General features: G+C 52.9%; 1 protein-coding gene across 6 annotated transcripts in view; it reads left to right on the forward strand.

The window, feature by feature from the left end:
• The window catches only part of EMID1 (EMI domain containing 1), a 54803-nt gene that overhangs the window by 11112 nt on the left and 21499 nt on the right, over nucleotides 1-22192 (forward strand). For 4 of the 6 annotated variants that reach the window (XM_054543287.2, XM_054543290.2, XM_054543291.2 and 1 more), the window contains exons 4-13: nucleotides 8881-8964; nucleotides 10227-10288; nucleotides 14789-14909; nucleotides 15184-15276; nucleotides 15361-15450; nucleotides 16024-16170; nucleotides 17139-17228; nucleotides 17374-17426; nucleotides 17897-17959; nucleotides 18065-18109. In XM_054543287.2, the coding sequence (XP_054399262.2) occupies nucleotides 8881-8964; nucleotides 10227-10288; nucleotides 14789-14909; nucleotides 15184-15276; nucleotides 15361-15450; nucleotides 16024-16170; nucleotides 17139-17228; nucleotides 17374-17426; nucleotides 17897-17959; nucleotides 18065-18109 (848 nt within the window). The remainder of the gene's footprint in view (nucleotides 1-8880; nucleotides 8965-10226; nucleotides 10289-14788; nucleotides 14910-15183; nucleotides 15277-15360; nucleotides 15451-16023; nucleotides 16171-17138; nucleotides 17229-17373; nucleotides 17427-17896; nucleotides 17960-18064; nucleotides 18110-22192) is intronic. The other 2 variants (XM_054543289.2, XM_063722831.1) reach the window with 1 other exon arrangement.

Here is a 22192-nt window from a genome sequence, read left to right on the forward strand (position 1 = left end):
TTCAGGGCCCCCAAAGCAGCACATGAACGTGAACATCAGTCTCAGGACGTACCCCAATTCCGGAAACACAAATGTGCGAAAATGTAGCCTCTGACTCAAAGGAACATGGTGCTTCCAGAAGCCACGGCTCACAGGTGTTTCTTGGGAGATGTGCACACTTCACCTCCCGGGGACCCTCAACAGCCCAGTTCGCAGATAGAGTGACTGAGGCCCAGTGAGGTGGAGTGGAGTGCCCAGAGGCACACAGCCATGGGGATGGGGTTCAGAACTCACCACACAGTGGGGAGGGGTCTGGCAGGTTCTGACATGGGGTAGAGGAGTACCCAGTGAAGCCGGGGAGAAACCGGGTGCCTACAGGGAGAGCCGAGACGCCCCATGCCAAACACTCCTGCAGAGAGGCAGTCACAAGTGCCGGTGTGGGAGGCTGGAGCGGGTGGACAGACGTTTGAAGGGGAGCCAGGAGCAGCACCCTCTTGTTGCTGGTGGAAGGGAGAGGGGAAGGCAGGTGGGGCCGAGGGGCGGGAGAGCCAGCCAGGAGGCGCGGCTGCCAAGGAGACTACAGAGGTGCTGTGGAGGGGAGGGCCGAATCCCCAGGGCATGGGGGCCGCCTGGGCCCAGGCAGGGCCTCCCCAGACAAAGGCCATTCTGTCCCTGGCTGCCCTCCCAAGGGCAGACCTTCCTGGTCTCTGGGGCCTTCAAGGAGCGGGTGAGGGAGAGGACAGGTGGGGACAGCACCCGTGCCCTTGAATCTAGCTGCTGGAGGCCGTGAGTCCAGGAGCCAGGCCAAGGGCTGGGGGCTCTGCTGATGCTAAGGCAGGGGCATGAGCCAGGCAATGGAGCCAGGCCAGCTCCCTCTGTGGGGCCTTCAGGTCCCAGCGTGGGTATGGGATAGCTGAGGCTTCCTGGGCCGGGCCAGCTCTGCCACACACCAGCTGTATGGCCTTGGGCCGGGGACTTCCCATGCTTGTGCAAGTCATTGTGCAAGGGCCCTGGGCTTGGGGGTGCTGCACTCCAGGCAGCATTCTTCTCCTGCCCACTCGAAGGGAAAGGTACCGTCACTAAAAGGCACCAAGCTGCTGTGTGTGCCTTCAGCAGCCCGGGCTCCTCCACATTCAGCCTCAGTGTCCTCACCTGGGAAATGGGCAGGATGATAAGAGTCTGCCTCCCTGGATATTGCTAGGATGAAATGGTGGAGTCTGTGGAGGAAAGGGAGGTGGGTGAGTGGATGCATGCACTATTCTAGAAAACTCTGCTGGGGTCCTAGGAATGGGGAGCAGAGAGGCATAGGGACATTGCCAGGGGACCCTGGTCTCTGCCCTTCCTCCCATAGTTGGGTTCAGGCTGGGTTCCCAAGCTGCTTCTTCTGCTGGTGCCCAGTCTTGTCACCTGCCCAGTGCTGTCTCTTGACCCTCGAGCCATAGAGCTGCATCAGCAGGGCCAACAGGGCCTAGGGCAGCCTGGGGTGGGCCAAAGGAGGAGAGGGAACACCTGCCATTCTGGAATCCAGCCCTAAATCAGCTGCACTCTGCTGTGTGACTTGGGGCAAGTCACTTCTCCTCTCTGAACCTTGGCTTTATCTGGAAGTCACCCAGCATGAAGAAGTAGCACTCATGCTTGGCTCATGGTAGATACTCCACAAATGTCTTCCTCTCCCATCCTGCTCCCCCACCACCTACTCCATGCTGGGGATTGCATGGCGACCTGGCAGACACAGTCCTGCCTCCTGCCTCTGAGACCCCACTTCATAGTCAGCTGCTCAAGAAACGGACCTTGAGTCTCTGTGAGGCTGGTAGGCTCTAGTGAAGAACATCACGGCGCTGGGCCCTGGTTTTCTGCAGAATGGGGATGTTCACTTTGTGACAAATGAGGATTGTCTCATTTGATGTCCGTGGCAACCTGTGGAGAAGGGGCTAGAACGGGCTCCATTTTACAGATGGAGAAACTGAGGCTCAGAGAGGTGATGGGACTGGCCCGAGTTCACTCAGCTGGTGAGAGCCAAGATTGGGACCTGTCTGAGCAAGCTTCTGTGCCCCCAGGCCTCAGGAGGTGGGGCTGGCCAAGGGGTCACCTGGCCGCCTCTCATCAGAAACAATAGGGCTTATCAGAAACAATGGGTGAGGAAGAACCAAGGCGAGAATGCACCAAGTGGGCAGGGAGGAGTGGGCACAATGCCAGGGCCATGTCAGGAGGGCGGGCCGAGCCCCACAATCACCTTTTCTGGGCCTGGGCCTGGGCCTGACCCCCTGAGTGCCTGGGCCAGTGGGCTCTGCTGACAGTGGGGCTGCCGCAGTAAACCCCATGTCACTCTGCCTCTTGAGGCTTCCTGCAGACAGATCAGCCCCACTGTCCGGATGATGAAAATGAAGCTCAGAGAGGGCGTAGGTCTCACATAAGGTCACACAGCAAGCAAGTATTGTCGCCAGGTTTCTCCCCAGGGTGCCGACCTGAGTTATGTGGCATCCCCCTGCCCCAGATCCTCCTGCAATAATAGGACAAGGGGAAGGAAAGCTGCCACCGTCCTCCATGCTGGGCGCTGCAAGGCACACCCGCCTGCAGGTCATGGTACAGAAGGCGCAGATGCAGAAACTGAGGCTCAGAGAGGGGAATGCCTTGTCCAGGGGAGCAGCCTGTGAGCTGAGGAGGTGGGCTCAAACCCGGTCAGTCTGTGCAATCAGGGATCTTTCCCCTGCAGCAGTGCTGGCTGAGGATGTCCCCGGGAGCGTGTTCAGACAGCTGGGATGCTGTGAGGCTGGCAGAAGCCGGTCTCAGCCCCAGCTCATCCTAGATAAAAAGATAGAGAGGCCGGGGCTCCCTCTCCTCCCTCCTCTCCCCTCCACATGGGCCCCCTGGAGCTGAGTTGCCTCTGCTTCCCCCTCATAGGTCCCATTGTCCCCAGCATACATATCCCTTCCCCATCCATGGTTCCTCACAGCCCTTGTCTTCCAAGAAGAGGAACCAGAGGAGGGACACTTGCCCGAGGTTGACCACAAAATAGCCTAAGAACGGGCCAGGCACAGCAGCGCACACCTGTAATCCGAGCACTTTGGGAGGCCAAGGCAGGAGGATTGCTTGAGGCCAGAAGTTCAAGACTAGCCTGGGCAGCATAGCAAGACCCTATCTCAGAAAAAAAAGTTAAAAAATTAGCTGGGCATGGTGGTGCACACCTGTAGTCCTGCCTACTTGGGAGGCTGAGGCAGGAGGATTGCTTGAGTCCAGGAGTTCAAGTCTGCAGTGAGCTGTGATCCTGCCACTGCACTCCGGCTTAGGTGACAGAGCAAGATCCTGTCTCTAAAAATAAAATTTTAAAATAGCCTAAAGACAGACTGAGATTCTAGCCCAGGCCCTTCCTGGGCTCCTTGGTCTCTTCTACCATCCAGGGCTGGGCGCTGTCCACACTCATCTCTTTCATCCTAACCAGGCTCCAGGTATGGTGCTAAGTCTGAGCTTTACTTTGCAGATTCAGAATCTGAGGGCTAAACATTGCAAATCCACCTACATCCACCACCCAGCAACCCCCACCTCCTGCCAGCCCATCCTGCATGCCCGGCCGACATGGCTGCCTCCTCCACTCTCTCAGCCCCTGCCTGCATCCCCTGAACCTCACCCTCCCTCTGTTTGAACCCCCTGCCCACACCGGCTTTGTCTCCCATACACGGCCTTGGCAGTGGCCAGCAAGTCGCTGCTCTGCCTGCAACCCAGTGGGTGCTTCCACCTGGCTAGGTTGACCCCCATCCTGCCACCGTTACTCCCACATCCCCAGTGCCTGGCACTCCCACATCCCCAGTGCCTGGCACTCCCACATCCCCAGTGCGTGGCACTCCCACATCCCCAGTGCCTGGCACTCCCACATCCCCAGTGCCTGGCACTCCCACATCCCCAGTGCCTGGCACTCCCACATCCCCAGTGCCTGGCACGGGCCACGTATAAAGTGAGCGCACAGGAATTAAATAGGAACTTTGCCTACCCTGAAGAGGAGGCCAGGCTGGACATAGACTAAGCCTTCCCGGAGGCTCCTGATTGGGCTGGAGAGTTCTTGGAGCTCCCAGCCCCAGCTCCGACCCTAACCCCTGGCTCTGGCCACTGGAAGCAAATATTTACATTTGCAAAGTAAATTCCTTGCAGGAGACCTGGACTGGGGCTGGGAAGGCTGCCTCCCTATGGCCTGTGGTTACTAAACCGAGCAGAGCAGATCTGTGGGGTGGGTTGTGAACGAGGAAGCCCTTCCTGTGGCTCCCCCCCAGGGAGAGAAAGTCATGAAGGTGGATCCCAGGGACACCCCCAGCTTTTCACACCCCTAATCCCCAACTTTTCACATCCCTAATCCCCAATTTAGGGCAAGATTGGAATCCCAGCCCCCCTTGTCCCACTGCAAGGACAGAGCAGAAGCCTCTCCTCTCTGGACCTCAGTGTTCTGTGTCATGGGGTGTCATGAGGGTCCTGAGAAGGGGCACAAAGCTTCTTAGCTCAGGCCTGGCACTGGGCAGAGGGAAGAAGAGCTGCTTATGGGGCCCAGGGCTAGAAACTACAGACAGCACTGGCCTTGTGGAGGTCAAGATGTGGAGGTCAAGACAGGGAGTGATGAGCTTCGAGGGGGCTTTGACACTGGTAGGTGTACTGGCCTGTTTGGGAAGGCTTCCTGGAGGAGGTGACATGGGTGCAGCAGCTGTAGAGATTAGGGGAGGGCATGGGGTGGGAACGTGTGCACGTGCACGTGTGTGTGTGTGTGTGTGTGTGTGTGTGTGTGTGTGTGTGTGTGTGTGTGTGTGTGTGTGTGTGTGTGTGTGTGTGTGTGTGTAGGGCATGTGTGTGTGTGTGTGTGTGTGTGTGTGTGTGTGTGTGTGTGTGTGTGTGTGTGTGTGTGTGTGTGTGTAGGGCATGTGAGGACCTCCCAGATGGTGGGAAGTGGGCCACAGTCAGGCTCCCAGAGTGGAGCTGGGGTTTGTGGTCCTGGGACCAGCCTTCAGGGCCTCCCTGGGAGGACAAGGTTGAGGCTAGGGAGGAACCCTTCAGAAGGGACCACCAGGCTGAGATGAGGAGGGTCTCAGCTCACAGGGGCCTGTTTCAAGGCCTTTGACCAAACACCAGTGGGAGGGATATGACATTTTTTTGGTTTGGTTTTGTTTTTTTGAGAAGGAGTCTCACTCTGTCACCCAGGTTGGAGTGCAGTGGCGCGATCTCGGCTCACTGCAAGCTCCACCTCCTGGGTTCACGCCATTCTCCTGCCTCAGCCTCCCGAGTAGCTGGGACTACAGGCGTCTGCCACCACACCCGGCTAATTTTTTGTATTTTTAGTAGAGACGCAGTTTCACCGTGTTAGCCAGGATGGTCTCGATCTCCTGACCTCGTAATCCGCTCACCTCGGCCTCCCAAAGTGCTGGGATTACAGGAGTGAGCCACCACGCCCAGCCGGGATATGACATTTTTGTCCAACGGCAGATCTCCCCACAACCTGTGGCTTCTTCCTTACTGGAATTTTGTGTGCTACACGGTCGTTTAACAACCTGCTACATCCCTTAAAATGTTTCTGTCCATTTCTCAGAATTTTGGGGGAGTTTTTGGATAACTTTTTGTGAATCTTGAATCCAAAGCCAAAATTTTCTGGTCTTTTGAACAGTTTTGTTATTTCTTTAAACTCTTTTCTTTTTTTAATTTAAATTTGCAATTACTTTGAGCATTTGATGTCTATGCTGCTGGTCAGACCGTGTTTTTATTTGTTTTTCTAATTCTTTCTGGCCTCTGGAGAAACATCGAAAACAAACTGGTTGAAAAAGAATTTCCAACCACAAGTTTACAGATTAATAACTCAGGGACACTCTAGTGTGACATTAAAACATTTATGCTGATTTTATTATTTTTTTTAGATAGGGTCTCACTCTTTCAGTGCAGTGGCACAATCACAGCTCACTGCAACCTCGACCTTCCAAGTTCAAGCTATCCTCCCGTATCAGTCTCCCAAGTAGCTGGGACCACAGGCATGCGCCACCACACCCAGCTAATTTTTAAATTTTTTGTAGAGACAAAGTTTTGCCATGTTACCCAGGCTGGTCTCAAACTCCTGGGCTCAAGCAGTCTGCCCACTTCAGCCTCCCAAAGTGCTGGGATTACAGGTGTGAGCCACTGTACCTGGCCCATTTATGCTGACTTTTTTTTTTTTTTTTTTTTTTTTTTTTTTGAGGAGTCTCACTTTATCACCCAGGCTGGAGTGCAGTGGTGCAATTTCAGCTCACTGCAACCTCCGCTCCCGGGTTCAAGCGATTCTCCTGCCTCAGCCTCCCAAGTAGCTGGGATTACAGGCATGCACCACCACCCCCAGCTAATTTTTGTATTTTTAGTAGAGACAGGGTTTCACCATGTTGGCCAGGTTGGTCTCGGACTCCTGACCTCAGGTGATCCACCCGCCTCGGCTTCCCAAAGTGCTGGGATTACAGGCATGAGCCACTGTGCCCGGCCTATGTTGACTTTCAAGACAGTTGTTTCTGCCTTATATTTGGTTTGCTTGCTCAAAATTTATTTTCAGTTGGTGATTCATGTATTCATCAACAAAAGTTTTATACATGGCCAGGCGCAGTGGCTCATGCCTATAATCCCAGCACTTTGGGAGGCCAAGGCGGGTGGATCACGAAGTCGGGAGATGGAGACCATCCTGGCTAATACAGTGAAACCCCACCTCTACTAAAAATATCAAAAATTAGCTGGGCATGGTGGCACGCTCCTGTTGTCCCAACTACTCTGGAGGCTGAGGCAGGAGAATCGCTTGAACCCAGGAGGCAGAGGTTGCAGTGAGCCGAGATTGCACCACTGCACCCCAGCCTGGGTGACAGAGCGAGACTCCATCTCAAAAAAAAAAGAAGTTTTATACATGAGGCCCATGAGGTCCTACTGGGTGCTGGGTACTTTTGTAGGCCAAGCACAAGACCCACAAGGTCCCTGCCCTAGTGGGGCTGATGTTCCAGCCAGGAGGCCAGATGACAGGCAGTGGCCTGGGAAACTGGAGCAGTTAATAACACGCTAGAAGGTAGATAATGCAATGGGAAAAAAAAAAAACAGAGTAGAGGGGAGGGCAGAAGCAGGTGGGGGAGCGGACAAAGCTTCATCACAGAGGAAACTCAAACATCCCCAGGTTGTGAGAGACGGCCGCTTCTTTTGGTCAACTTCTCGAAAAGAGTACTAAAATGACATCACATCTCCACCTGGAAGCAGAAAGAATGAAGAGGGCTTGGTGAGGCCATTCTTCTCAGGCACCAGTGCTCCTGCTGAACATTGAGCCTCCCTGCCAGGTGCCCCCCACCTCCACCAACCAAAAAAAGAAATCTGGCCCTGGAATCAGGCAGACCTGGGTTCATATCCAGGCTTGGGACCATCCCATGGACAACCGATGCCAAATTGCCTCTCTTCTCTGCCTCATTTCCTCCTAGCGGGGAAGTGGAGCTGAGCGTCATTCACTCATCTACCTTTATCTGAGCATGGGCGAAAGAGAAGAGGTAGCACAGAGCTGCCCTGTGCCTTGGTTTCCCCCTCTGGAAAGTGGAGGTGAATTGGAGGTGATACTAGCACCCACTCACAGTTAAGACTATGTATGTGAAGTGCTTAGATGGTGCCAGGGCCAGGGTAAATGCTAAACAAGAGTTGTCTGTTCTGATTATCACCTTCCTTGTAGGATTGAGTCAGGCTATACAAGGTCCTTCACATGAGCATGGTTCACAGTGATGTCTCCCCTCCCCAGGGAGTCCCCAGTGCCGGCCCCAGTCCTGGGCTGGCAACCCACCTTCCTCCATCCTGGGTGAGATTAGCCGCCTGTGCCTGGGCAAGTCGTAGGCCCTTGAGGAGGGTATGCTGGGGATGCAGGCTCAGCACGAGTGAAAGCCCCACAATGGGACCCAGAGCAGGGCCTGGCAGCCTCTGCTGGGGGCTGGCCAGAGGGACCCGTCTGGTTTGAGTTCCCGGCGCCTCTCGCTCCCTGCATCAACCCACAGCCCCGCTCTGAGCTGCCAGGCCCGCTCCTTATTTGGGTCTTGTCTCCCCCCAGACAACATTTCGTGGCCTTAAAAGGAAGGCCTGGGGGGCTGAGGGGGGCAGTTGCCAGTGTTGGCTCCACAGCCTCTCCAGCTGTGCCCCCGCCCCTGGTTTGGCCAGTCCATCCCTCCAGCTGTGGAGAAAACCAGTCCCCCAAAGCCAGACCAGCCAGGGCGGCTGGGGAGGGTGAGGGGGGTCCTCCTCGGGTAGGGGTGGCGGCAGGGGTTGGCCCTGGAACTGGCTCCCCTTGCCCTCCCAGGCAGCCAGACTCCCTCTGGTTTTCATTTAAAACCAAGGCTGGATCCACTTCAGTCTCCTCTTACCAAGCCAGGCAGCAAGAGTGTGGATGGCGACAGTCACGGCGACCATTTATTGAGCACCTACTGTGTGTGCCAGTCCCTGTGTGTGCACAGTGGGCCCTTTGCATTCATGGCCGACCTCAGGCCTCACCCCAGCCTGGGAGGTTTAGAGGCCTTAGAATTCCATTTTACAGATGGGAAAATAAGTCTAGAGAGGACAAGTCACGCAGCACAATAAGTGTCAGGGCTCGGACCCAGGCTTGTCTGAGCTCTAAACTCTTAGCCCATGAGGCTGGCTGGGGTCGTTGGGGAAGTCCTCAGCCTCATCTATGCCCCCCCCCCGCCCCACTTGGCCAGTCCCTCTTCCCAGGCCTATCAGGTGGCCAGCCTTGCTGTAGCTCAGCCCAGTTCATGCTGTTTGACCCAGATACATTGCCTCTCCTTCTCTGGGCCTCTGTGTCCTGCGCTGAGGGGAGTAGGGATCCCTGCTGGGGCTACAGTGGTGGGCAGGGGGGCCTGAGGAGGCAAGGATCACACGCCAGCAGGGCTCTCACCCTCCATCCCTTAGTTGCAGGTTCCTCTGGCTCCTTGGAGCCCATGTGGTCTGGCAGTACCATGCGGCGGATGGCGCTTCGGCCCACAGCCTTCTCAGGTGGGTCCTGGGATAGCTTCTTGGGGTCCCCCTGGGCTGAGGGAGCCCTGGAGGGGGCTCAGGGAAGTTTGGTAACTGTCCTAAAAGCCAGCAGGTCTGACAGTGGAGGGTCAAGGACAGTAACCGTCTCCCCACCCCACACTCCCCAGGCTACAAAAGTTGTTTCGGGGGGCACAGAAAGGACCCCAGAAGGGCATCTGACCTGGGCCCAGACACCCTGAGACCCATGACCCCTGGACTCTTGCAGACGCCAGTTCAATCCCCCATTTCCTCTTTTTATTTAATCAGCACTTTTCTGAGCATCAGCAGTGTGCGAGGCCCTGTGCCAGGCGCTTCCCATCAGCAGCTCGTTTAGACCTCACAGCTGTCCACCGCCCTCCCATTGTCCCCTTTTTAAAGAGGAGGAAGCTGAAGGTCTCTGACCTCCCTGCCCTGCCCCGCCCCAGGCCCCACAGCCGGGAGTGGGGGCAGCACCAGGACTAGACCCCAGATGTTGTGATAGTTAGGCACTCGCCCCTCCCTGCTCTGAGCTGTGTCCTCAGGTGTGAACAGGGGTGACACTCCCGTGAGGAGGGGAGAGACTGCTGGCATAGCACTTGGCTGGGAGGCTCCGTAAATGTCCGGAGCTGCTGTGAATGACTCATGTCATTCTCGTGAGTCTCAGCCAGGCAGCCGGGGGGGCGGCGCTGGATTGTGGGTCAGGGGAGGCTCAGAGGTTGGGACCTTTGAGGCCAGCCCAGTCCAGACTGCGCTGGGTGGGTCCCCAAAGCCGGCAAGCCCTGGCCCCAGCCCTGCCCAGGCAGGAAGCAACAGTATCTTTCCAGAGAGGACAAGTCACGCAGGACAGTAAGTGTCAAGGCTCAGACCCAGGCTTGTCTGAGCTCTAAACTCTTAGCCCATGAGGCTGGCTGGGGTCGTTGGAGAGGTCCTCAGCCTCATCCATGGCCCCCGCCCCGTTGCCATTTCTTGGCTTCTGGGAAAGGGGTCATTTTGGACACAGAGGCTGCCAGGGGTCGGATCCCTGGTCCTGCTGCAGGAGAAGGAGGCCACTCTGGAGGCTCCAACGCCAAAAGGAACCCATAGGGTGAGGTCCCCCTGGACCCACTGTGATCCTATAGCCCCTCCCAAGCCTAAGGCTCCCTCGTGGGTTGGGGTCATCAGGTATCTGATGCTTTCCTCCATCTCACCCCCCAGAGACTGAAGGGTTCTGAGGGGAAGCCTAGGACCCTTGGCCCTGGCCCCAGCATCCTCCCTCCCCGCAGGTTGTCTCAACTGCAGCAAAGTGTCAGAGCTGACAGAGCGGCTGAAGGTGCTGGAAGCCAAGGTGGGTGAGCAGCTCCCTCCTGGTGGTTGTGTTGTCCCCTGCCCCAGGCCAGTCCGGGCAACCATCATCCCACCCTCCCCACCTCCTTCCCTGCACCCGATGCTCGAACCCCATGCTCACACCCTCAGCGAACCCACAGGGCAGCTCTGAGTCGACTCGGCGAGCAGCATCCCCTGTCAGGCATATCGTGGTCTCCTCCAGTGTCCCTCCCTCGGAAGCCTGCTCAAAGGTCGTGCCTCAGTTTCCCCATCTGTAAAGCAGAGGGGATACTGGCATCCACTCAGTGAAGACTGTATATGTGAAGCGCAAGTCACAGCCAGCCTGGCCTGTTCTTCCTCCAGGAGGCCTGTGAGCTCCCTCCCATGGGGCTCCATCACCATCCCAGCCAGATCAGCATAGACACTGCCCAGAGATCCTGGTAGGATCTCCTGCCTGCCCCTGCCCCACCCCCTTTCTCTATCCCCCCAACCCCCATCCATAATACTATCTTCCTCGTTTCAAAAACAAAACATCTATCACACGTCTCAAATTATTTCAAGAGAAAATGTTGTGTATTTTTTGTTTTGTTTTGTTTTGTTAGAAACAGGGTCTTCCTCTGTTGCCCCGGCTGGAGCGCAGTGGCAAAATCTCAGCTCACTGCAGCCTATGCCTCCTGGGCTCAAGCGATCCTCCCACGTCAGCCTCCTGACTAGCTGGGACCATAGGTGAACAATACCACATCCAGCTGATTTTTAAATTTTTGGTAGAGATGGGGTTTCTGCATGTTGCCCAGGCTGGTCTTGAACTTCTAAGCTCAAGCGATTCACTGTCTTGGCCTCCCAAAGTGCTGGGATTACAGGCGTGAGCCACTGCGCTGCCATAAAACTTTTTTTTTTTTTTTTTAATTAAAAAGTACAGCTTGGCGCAGCGGTTCACACCTGTAATCTCCATACTTTGGGAGGCCGAGGCAGGTGGATTGCTTGAGGCCAAGAGTTCAAGACCATTCTGGCCAACATGGCATAACCCCGTCTCTTTTAAAAATACAAAAATTAGCCTGGCATGGTGGCACATGCCCATAATCCCAGCTACAAAGGAGGCTGAGGCATGAGGATCCCTTGAACCTGGGGGGTGGAGGTTGTAGTGAGCTAAGATTGCGCCACTGTATTCCAGCCTGGGCAACAGAGCGAGACTCTGTCTCAAAAAAAAAAAAAAAAAAAAAAAAATTAGGCCAGGCGCAGTGGCTCATGCCTGTAATCTCAGCATTTGGGAGGCCGAGCCAGGTGGAGCACAAGGTCAGGAGTTCAAGACCAGCCTGGCTAAGATGGTGAAACCTCGTCTTTACTAAAAATACAAAAAATTAGCCAGGACCAAGTGCGGTGGCCCACACCTATAATCACAGCACTTTGGGAGGTCAAGGAGGGCGGATCATCTGAGGTCAAGAGTTCGAGACCAGCCTGACCAACTTGGAGAAACCCCATCTCTACTAAAAATACAAAAATTAGTGAGGCATGGTGGCGCATGCCTGTAATCCCAGCTACTCGGGAGGCTGAGGCAGGAGAATCGCTTGAACCCGGGAGGCAGAGGTTGCAGTGAGCCAAGATCATGCCATTGCACTCCAGCCTGGGCAACAAGAACAAAACTCCATCTCAAAAAAAAAAAAAAAAAAAAAAATGAGCCGGGTGTGGTGGCAGGTACCTGTAATCCCAGCTACTTGGGAGGCTGAGGCAGAGAATTGCTTGAACCCAGGAGGCAGAGGTTGCAGTGAGCCGAGATTACACCACTGCACTCCACCCTGGGCAACAGAGCGAGACTCCGTCTCAAGAAAAAAAAAGTAATTAATTAATTAATTTAAATTAAAAAGTACAACATTCTAAATTTAGAAACAAAAAAAATTCAGAAATGTAAAAAAACAGCCAGCAAACCATTCACAGTGTTGCCCATGCCCCCAAAGAATGCAACTGTCAACATTTAAGCATTCTTTCTTCCAGATTTTCTAAACACACAGACATGCATACACTTTAGTGCCATTCTTTGCTCCATCATTCCCTTCTCTAGAAATTTATCTTTTGTTTGTTCATTTTGTTTTGATTCAGAAACAGGGTCTTGCTCTGTCACCCAGGCTGGAGTGCAGGCATTGCAATCTGCCGTGAGTTGGAGCTCACTGCAGCCTCCAATTCCTGGGCTCAAGCTATCCTCCTGCCTCAACCTCATGAGTAGCTGGCATTACAGACATGTGCCACCACACCTGGCTAGTTTAAAAAACTTTTTTTAGAGCTGGGGCCTTGCTGTGTTGCCTAAACTTGTCCTGAACTCTTGGCCTCAAGGAATCCTCCTGCCTCAGCCTCCCGGAGTGTTGGGATTACAGATGTGAGCCATTGTGCCCAGCCTGGGAACTTAATGAGATTATCAGATGCAAAAATGTTTACCAATAGAGAAATTTGAAAACCAGGCAAAAGAAGGCATGTTGTATAATTGTAGAGAATTCATTCTATGGGGCATTCAGCAGCCATTTACAATACTTCCCTACCCTAACATGAAAAGATTTCTCTAGGCTGGGCATGGTGGCTCACACCTGTAATCCCAGCACTTTGGAAGGCCAAGGCAGGAGGATTGCTTGAGGCCTGGAGCCCGAGACTAGCCTGGGCAACATAGCAAGACTCCATCTCTACAAAAAATTAGCTGGGCTTAGTGGCACACAGCTGGCATGCAGTCCCAGCTGCTTAAGAGGCTGAGGCAGGAGGATCACTTGAGCTCAGGCGGACAAGGCTGCAGTGAGCCGTGATAGCACCACTGCACTCTAGCCTGGACGGCAGAGCTAGACCCTGTCTCTAAAATTAAAAAAAAGAAGATGCCGCCAGGCGCGGTGGCTCGTGCCTGTAATCCCAGCACTTTGGAAGGCTGAGGTGGGCGGATCACCTGAGGTCGCGAGTTCGAGACCAGCCTGACCAACATGGAGAAACCCCATCTCTACTAAAAGTACAAAATTAGCCAGGCGTGGTGGCGCATGCCTGTAATCTCAGCTACTAGGGAGGCCGAGGCAGGAGAATTGCTTGAACCTGGTAGGCAGAGGTTGCGGTGAGCCAAGATCATGCCATTGCACTCCAGCCTGGGCAACAAGAGCAAAACTCATCTCAGAAAAAAAAAAAAAAAAAAAAAGAAGATGCCCCTGATTTATCAAATGGGAAAACCAAGCTTCCAAATAGCATGTGCTGGCACCTGAGTTACAAGGCACAGGGTTCCAGGAGCAGTTCCCTGAGCTCCCTCCCAGGAGAAGCCCATGTAAGAAGCAACTCAGTTGCACATCTGTGATGGGAATTCCTGGTTCAGGATCTGCCAGAGAGTTTCAGCTTTTCTCTGGACAGGCCCCCACGATCCCTGAGCCCCTGATCTGTGGTCATCTGGCCTTTCCTTGGTCCTCAACAGCTGAGGGGACACCTCCAGCTTCCCAGAGTCTTCCTCCCATGGGCCCAAAAGTGGACTTTGTGTACACCTCCAGGTTTCTATTTCATGTCAGACTCTTCCAAACTTCTTTCCAAATTTAGTGAAAGGCTGGGAGTGATGGCTCACGCCTGTAATCCCAACACTTTGGGAGGCTGAGATAGGCAGATCACTTCAGGTCAGGAGTTTGAGACCAGCCTGGCCAATGTGGTGAAACCCCATCTCTACTAAAAATACAAAAATTAGCTAGGTGTGGTGGCGCATGACTGTAATCCCAGCTACTCGGGAGGCTGAGGCAGGAGAATCACTTGAACCCGGGAGGCAGAGTTTGCAGTGAGCTGAGATCGCGCCACCACACTCCAGCCTGGGCAATAGAGCAAGGCTCTCCATCTTGGAAAAAAAAAAAACAACAAAAAAACAAACTGAGTGAAACTCTTCCAGCCATACCCTGTGGTGCTTTAACAAATCAAGACAAGCTTCTTATTTGGATAACCATAGAGAAAAAGCGCATGGCCCAGCAAGCACCGCGACAGTCACAAAGCTCAACTTTGATGGCAATGATGGTGTCAGTGACTTTTCCATAATGCGTGTTATGAATTGTGTGCTTTGAAAAACACTGTCACTTCTGATGAAGTTCGGTGCCCCTTCGAGCCTGGGGCTCCACTCCAAGCTGGGCCCTGCTGGCTATGTGCCTCCTGCCTCCCATACCAGGCCCCTTGGCTGGCCTGTCCCTGGTGAGACCCTGGCTCTTGCCTGTAATCCTAACACTTTGGGAGGCTGAGGCAAGATGATTGCTTGAGCCCAGGAGTTCAAGACCAGCTTGGGCAACATAGCGAGACCTCGTCTCTACAAATAGTTTTTTTTTTTTAATTTGCCATGTGTGGTGGTGCATCCCTGTGGTCCCAGCTACTTGGAAGGCTGAGGCAGAAGGATCACTTAAGCCTGGGTGGTTGAGGCTGCATGAGCCGTGATGGCACCACTGCATTCTAGCCTGGGCAACAGAGCAAAACTCCATCTCAAAAAAAATAGGGAGGGGTCCTAGTGAGACCCTGGTACCCACACCGTCCCTGTCTTCCTCTTCAGATGGCCATGCTGACTGTCATAGAGCGGCCGGTACCTCCAACACCAGCTACCCCTGAGGACGCTGCCCCGCTCTGGGGCCCCCCTCCTGCCCAGGGCAGCCCCGGAGATGGAGGCCTCCAGGGTGAGTGTCAGACTCAGACTCCCCTGTGGGAATGAGCAGTGGGTTGGGAATGGGAGAAGTGGGATTCTGGTCCCCACCCTGTCGCTGACTCCCAGCTTAACCCTCTAGTGGGCCTCAGTCTTCCCATTTCCCGTTTCTTAGACCCGCCTAAGAGGACCGTCTCCTGGGACTCCTGAATGCTGCAGTCCCTGGAGACCAAGCAGCCCCAGCAGACCCTGCCTGGAGGTCGGGGGGAGCTGGGAGTGGGGATTCTGGATGAGCCTCCCTCCTCCAGGCCCAGCGGGGACACTGACCTCTGCCTACCCCCCCACCCCAGGGCTGCCAGGAGCCATAGAGAGTGTGAGGGTCCCGCTGCTTCCCCGAAATGGTAGGTGCTGGTTGGGGGGCTGGGGCCGGGGTGGGGGTCAAGAGCAGATATGGAGCTGCCAGTCTGATATGCTTTACCCCCCAGACCAAGTCGGTGCTCGGGGGCTGCCCGGGCCCACCAGCCCCAAGGGAGATGCCAGCAGCCGGGGCCCAATGGGGATGAGAGGCCCACCAGGTGAGTGCCCGCAATGCTGCCCCACAGCTCCTCTGGCCATCCCCCCCACCAGGTGGGCCCTTCCCTGCTCCTGACATGGCCAGGATGACCTGGGCCCTTTCATCTACTTGCCTCTTCACTCAACACCCCACCAGGGAGGGCCCTGCCCACGCCTGGGCTCCATGAAATCCTCTCTTATGTTCACTGACCCACATTCCCTGGGCACCTACATTTAGCAGGCTCTGAGCTGGGCACTGGGTGGGGTCAGACATGTCCCTGCCCTTCTGGAGCTTCCATACTGCTGGGAGCAGGGCTGGGCAGAGGAGAAGCAGCAGTGTTTGCCCCATATGACCAGGGTTTCTATGAGGGGTTTTGGGGGTTTGGGAGCCCCAAGGAAGGAAGACTCAGCCTGGACGAGGTGGAGGACTGGGCGCTGTGCTCATCCCCCTGTTAGACTACCAGGTAGCCTAGGCCTGTGGACTCCGGGGCCCTCTCTCGTGCCCACTGCTCCAGGCTGCCCTGTCCTGTCGCTCAAGGCCACCCTGGGCCTCCTTGCCTCCTGTATACCCACAAATCCATGTGATTCCCTTGCAGGTCCACAGGGCCCCCCAGGGAGCCCTGGCCGGGCTGGAGCTGTGGGCACCCCTGGAGAGAGGGGACCTCCTGGGCCACCAGGGCCTCCTGGTCCCCCTGGGCCCCCAGCCCCTGTTGGGCCACCCCATGCCCGGATCTCCCAGCATGGTGAGTCCCCCGGGATCCCAGCAGGTGGAGGTGGGGGTGGAGTAGCCATCAGCACAGTGCCCACTACCATCTGCCAGGTGCCTTCTGTGTGCCAGCCCTGCTCATGGTAGGCCACATGTGACCCAGTCCTCCAGCAGGCGCCGTTGTCCTGTGGTTACAGATGAGGAACACTGAGGACCAGAGAAGGAAGGTGGCTTGCCAGGGTCCCACAGCCTGGGTGTAGGGGAACAGCTTCAAACCCAGGCTGCCTCCAGAACCTGTGCTTAGAGCCACCGGGCATCAGGCCCTCCCGAGCCTTGGAACTGGCTGGAATCCAGTTCTCAGAGCACTGGGACGCAAAAGACCCGGCAGCAGGAAGCGAGCCCTGAACTCCCAAGGCCACAGGCCTGGCCCCTCCTCCAGGCCCCGACGTGCATCCTTGGCTTCTTCCCTTTGGCAGCCCAGCCTGACCTGCCCATGGGCTGCCAGGGGTCAGAGTGTGGAGCGCCAGGTTTCAGCCTCTTCTCCACCATGTTTTTGGTGCACAACCCAGCACACCATTCATTCTGCCATCCCAGCATTCATTCCATCTCACTGTCCATACGATGGGGACAATGACAGTGCCAGCCTCCCAGAGCTGCGTAACACCCATGTACAGAAGCCTGGCACACAGTAAGTGGTGGATAAATGGTATCTTTTATTGTCATTCCCATTTGACAGGTGACAGTACAGGCTCTGAAAAGTAGAGAGTGTTGCTGGATGTCACCAGCTAGATTGCAGTGGGGTTAGAACCCACATCTCCCTGCCTCCTGGTCTTGCGGGACCAACACTCTCCACACTCCTCACCCTGGAGCAGGTGCCCAGGTGGTACCAGCCATGCTGCAGGCTGCCCCATAGGGCAGTCCAAGCTGTCTTGGCAGAGGTGGCAGGTGAAGACTAACCACCCCGTTCTACCCAGCTCTACTCACTCATCATCTTTGCTCACCCAGGAGACCCATTGCTATCCAACACCTTCACTGAAACCAACAACCACTGGCCCCAGGGACCCACTGGGCCTCCAGGCCCTCCAGGGCCCATGGGTAAGTTGAGTCCAGGCCAGGGGTAAAGGGTGAAGTTGGTAGATGGCAGAGGGAATAGGGTTTGTGGCTATCAGGAGGGAGCTGATGGGGCACTTCCTGAGATTGTACTTTGTTCCGACCCTTAGGACATCCTGTCTTTTTCCAGGTCCCCCTGGGCCTCCTGGCCCCACAGGTGTCCCTGGGAGTCCTGGACACATAGTGAGTAGTTCTCCTTGTACTCTCACCCATGTGTCTGTCCATCTTTCCATTTATCCATACATCCATATATCTGTCCATCATCCACCCTTGTATCCATCTATCCATCCATCCATTCATCCTTCCATTCATTCATTCAACAAGTATTTATTGAGCACTTAATATGCAAACTACCTTCCATAAATCTTATTCAATCCAAGTAATGAGAACCATGTATGGTTATCACCTAAGACCAAGAAAAGTGGAGATTCTTGTGCCAGCACATGGCAATGAGCTGTGGTGGGACTGTCTGACTCCAGGATCAGATCTTTTAACACTGAGCTGTGTGAACTGACTGCTGTGTGCTGGGTGTATGGTGAAGAACCCAGAGGCCCAGACCAAGCTTGAGCACCCTCCCCAACACCTCTGTTCCCAAGCCCCTGCCCACTCCATCCTGCCCCAACACAAGGCTGAGGCCCTGTCTTGTTGCTCAGGGACCCCCAGGCCCCACTGGACCCAAAGGAATCTCTGGCCACCCAGGAGAGAAGGGCGAGAGAGTGAGTACCCAGGTGGCCCCAGGTGGGGGAATTCTGGGGAGTCCTGAGGGCGCCAGGTCAGAGTCCTCAACAGCTGACGCCATTCGTCTCCTCCCTCCTACACAGGGACTGCGTGGGGAGCCTGGCCCCCAAGGCTCTGCTGGGCAGCGGGTAAGTGTTGCTGTCTGTCCTGCAATCATCCCTGCAGGATCCCATAGTCCCAGATTCCTCCTGTGACTCCATCCCCTGCAACCAGAGCTTCTGACCCTCCCTGTCTTGTCATTTATTCTCAGATGCTCCCTGTCTCTAAGACTCATTGTCCTCTGGATCAGGCTGCCTCTGTCTCTCTCACTCTGGCTCTCTGTTTCACTGTATCTCTCTCTTTCCCGTATGTCTGTCTCTTTGACTCTGTATTTCATTTACACTCTATCTCTCCAATTCTGATTGTAGATCTGTTCATTTCTCTCTTTAATTTCATCAATTTTGCTTTACGTATTTTGAGTCTTTGTTATTAGATGCATTCACATTTAGTATTTTAATGTCTCCTTGGTCATTTTATCTTTATGAAATTAATATCTTTATCTCTGATAATACTTGTCTTGAATCTACTTTGTGTGCTTTTAATAGCACACCAGCTTTCTTATGCTTGGCATTTGCATGTTATATCTTTTTTTATCCTTTTTTTTTTTCAACCTGTAACTTTATATTTAAAGTGCATCATGACTGGGTGTGGTGGCTCACACCTGTAATCCCAGCACTTTGGGAGGCTGAGGAAGGTGGATCGTTTGAGCTCAGGAGTTCAAGACCAGCTTGGGCAACATGACAAAACTCTGTCTTTATATAAAAATATGTATATAAATTTTATTAAATGTAAGAAAGTGTGGGCTGGGCACGGTGGCTTACGCCTGTAATCCCAGCACTTTGGGGGGCTGAGACGGGTGGATCACCTGAGGTCAGAAGTTCAAGACCAGCCTGGTCAACATGGTGAAACCCCGTCTCTACTAAATATACAAAAATTAGCTGTCATGGTGGCGGGCACCTGTAATCTCAGCTACTCGGGAGGCTGAGGCAGGAGAATTGCTTGAACCCAGGAGGCAGAGGTTGCAGTGAGCTGAGATCACACCATTGCACTCCAGCCTGGGCAATAAGAGAGAGATTTCATCTCAAAAAAAAAAAAAAAAGTGCATCATATGACTTGGGTCTTGCTGTTTAAAAACAGTTTGACTGTTTAGTTAATTTATATTTAATGATATGTATCATTGATTAATTAATATGGTTCTGTTCAGCCATCTTGCTGTTTATGTTCTATTTATTCCTTCTGTTTTGTGTTTCTTTTTTCCCTTTTCTTTTCTTGTCTTCTTTTGGATTGAGTACTTTTTATGATTTCTTTTTTCTTTTTTAGAGACAGGGTTTCCCTATGTGCCTAGGCTGAACTCAAACTCCTGGGCACATAGTGAATGAAGTGTCTTAAGTGATCTTCCTGCCTCAGCCTCCCAAGTATCTGGGACTACAGGTGTGCACCATTGTGCCTGACTTAAAATCTTCTCTTTCTAAAATTAATTTTCTTTGTAGAATTAAAGCTATTCTTGCTTTCTTTTGTTTAGAGTTAGCATGCTATATCTTTCTCCATCCCTTGACTTCTTTTTTTTTTTTTTTTTTTGATACAAGGTCTTTCTCTGTCACTCAGGTTGGAGTGCAGTGGTGCAATCATAGCTCACTGTAGCCTCAACCTCCCTGGCTCAGGCAATCCTCACACCTCAGCCTCCTGAGTAGCTGGGACCACAGGCATGTACCACCATGCCCAGTTAACTTCCATTCCTTTACATTTAATCTGTTTTGTGGTTATATTTAAAGTCAGTTTCTTGTAGACAACATACGGTTAGGTCTTATTTTTTGGTCCATTCTAACAATCCTCATCTTTTAATTGCTGTATTTAGGCCATTGACATTTAAAGTGATTATTGAGGCCCAGCATAGTGGCCCACACCTGTAATTCCAGCACTTCAGGAGGCCAAGGCAGGAGGATCACTTGAAATCAGAAGTTTGAGGCTAGAGTGGGCAACAAAATGAGACCTTTTTCTGTAAAACAAATTTAAAAATTGGCTGGATGTGGTAGTGTGCACCTGTAGATTCAGCTACCTGAGAGGCTGAGCTGGGGGGATTGCTTGAGCCCAGGAGTTGAAGGTGACAGTTATAATTGCTTTACTGCATTCCAGCCTGAGTGACAGAACCAGACCTTGCCTCTAAAAAATAACTAAATAGTCTGTGCACAGTGGCTCACACCTATAATCCCGGCACTTTGGGAGGTGGAGGCAGGTGGACCACCTGAGGTCAGGAGTTCGAGACCAGCCTGGCCAACATGGTGAAACCCCGTCTCTACTAAAAACACAAAAATTAGCCAGGTATGATGGCGCACTCCTGTAATCCCAGCTACTCAGGAGGCTGAGGCAGGAGAATCGCTTGAACCTGGGAGGCGGAGGTTGCAGTGGGCCAAGATTGTGCCACTGCACTCCAGCCTGGGCGACAGAGTGAGGCTCCATCTCAGAAAAATCATCAATCAATAAAATAAAAAATAACTAAATAAATGAAGTGTTATTTATATAGTTGGGTTAACAGCTACCATATTACTATTTTCTTTCTTTTTTTCTTTTTTTTATTTTTTGAGGCAGAGTCTTTCTCTGTCGCCCAGGCTGGAGTCTAGTGGCTCGATCTCGGCTCACTGCAAGCTCCATCTCCCAGGTTCAAGCAATTCTCCTGCCTCAGCCTCCCAAGTAGCTGGGACTCCAGGTGCCCGCCACCACACCTGGCTAAGTTTTGTATTTTTAGTAGAGATGGGGTTTCACCATCTTGACTAGACTGGTCTTGAACTCCTAACTTTGTGATCCACCGGCCTCGGCCTTCCAAAGTGCTGGAATTACAGGTGTGAGCCACCGCGCCCGGCTACTATTTTCTGTTTGTTTTCCTTGTTCTTTGTTCCTATTTTTGTCTGCCAGACTTTTTCTGCCTTTTTTTTTTTTTTGGCTTTATTTATTTATTTATTTATTTATTTATTTATTTATTTACTTATTTCTTTTGAGACGGAGTCTTGCTGTGTCACCCAGGCTGTAGTGCAGTGGTGCGATCTCTGCTACTGCAACCTCTGCCTCCCGGGTTCAAGCAATTCTCTGCCTCAGCCTACTGAATAGCTGGGACTACAGGCACCCGCTACCCTTCCTGGCTAAATTTTGTATTTTTAGTAGAGACAGGGTTTCACCATGTTGACCAGACTGTCTCGAACTCCTGACCTCAGGTGATCCACCCACCTCGGCCTCCCAGAGTACTGGGGTTACAGGCATAAGCCACCATGCCCGGCCATGCTCCTCTTTTCTTTATGTAAAATCTGAGTTTCTGGCCGGGTGCAGTAGCTCACACCTATAATCCCAGCACTTTGGGAGGCCGAGGCGGGCAGATCATGAGGTCAGGAGATGGAGACCATCCTGGTGAACACTGTGAAACCCCGTCTCTACTAAAAATACAAAAAAAAAGTAGCTGGGAGTGGTGGCAGGCGCCTGTAGTCCCAGCTACTTGGAAGGCTGAGGCAGGAGAATAGCATGAACCTGGGGGACGGAGCTTACAGTGAGTGGAGATCGTGCCACTGCACTCCAGCCTGGGCAACAGAGCAAGACTCCGTCTCAAAAAAAAAAAAAAAAACTGTGAGTTTCTGACATATAATTTTTGTCCTCTCTGAAGAACTACTTTTATTTTTTCCCAGTTGGCTTTATTTGTGATTCTAGAATTGGGCAACACTTCACTCCATAAAATAAAATAAGTGCTCTGCTGAAGAACTTCTTTTAATGTTTCTTACAAGGCAGATCTACTGACAAAAATTCCCTCACTTTTTGTTTGTCTGAGAGTCTTCATTTCCCTTTCATGTATGAAGAATAATTTTTCAGGGTAAAGAATTCTAGGTTGATGTGTTTTTTTACTCTCAATACTTGGTATATTACTCTCCACTCTCCTGCTTGCATGGTTTCTGCAGAGTTGGATGTAATTCTTATTGTTGCTCCTCTGCAAGAAAGATATTTTTTCCCTCTGTTTTCTCTTCAGTATTTTTTTATCTTTGATTCTCTGAAGTTTTTTAAAAAATTATTATTATTATTATTATTATTATTATTATTATTATTATTATTAGAGACAAGGTCATACTCTGTCACCCAGGCTTCTGGGCTCAAGGGATCCTCCCGCCTCCACCTCTCGAGTAGCTGGTACTACTGTC

Source organism: Pongo abelii, chromosome 23, assembly GCF_028885655.2.
Source record: "Pongo abelii isolate AG06213 chromosome 23, NHGRI_mPonAbe1-v2.0_pri, whole genome shotgun sequence".
Lineage (NCBI taxonomy): Eukaryota > Metazoa > Chordata > Mammalia > Primates > Hominidae > Pongo > Pongo abelii.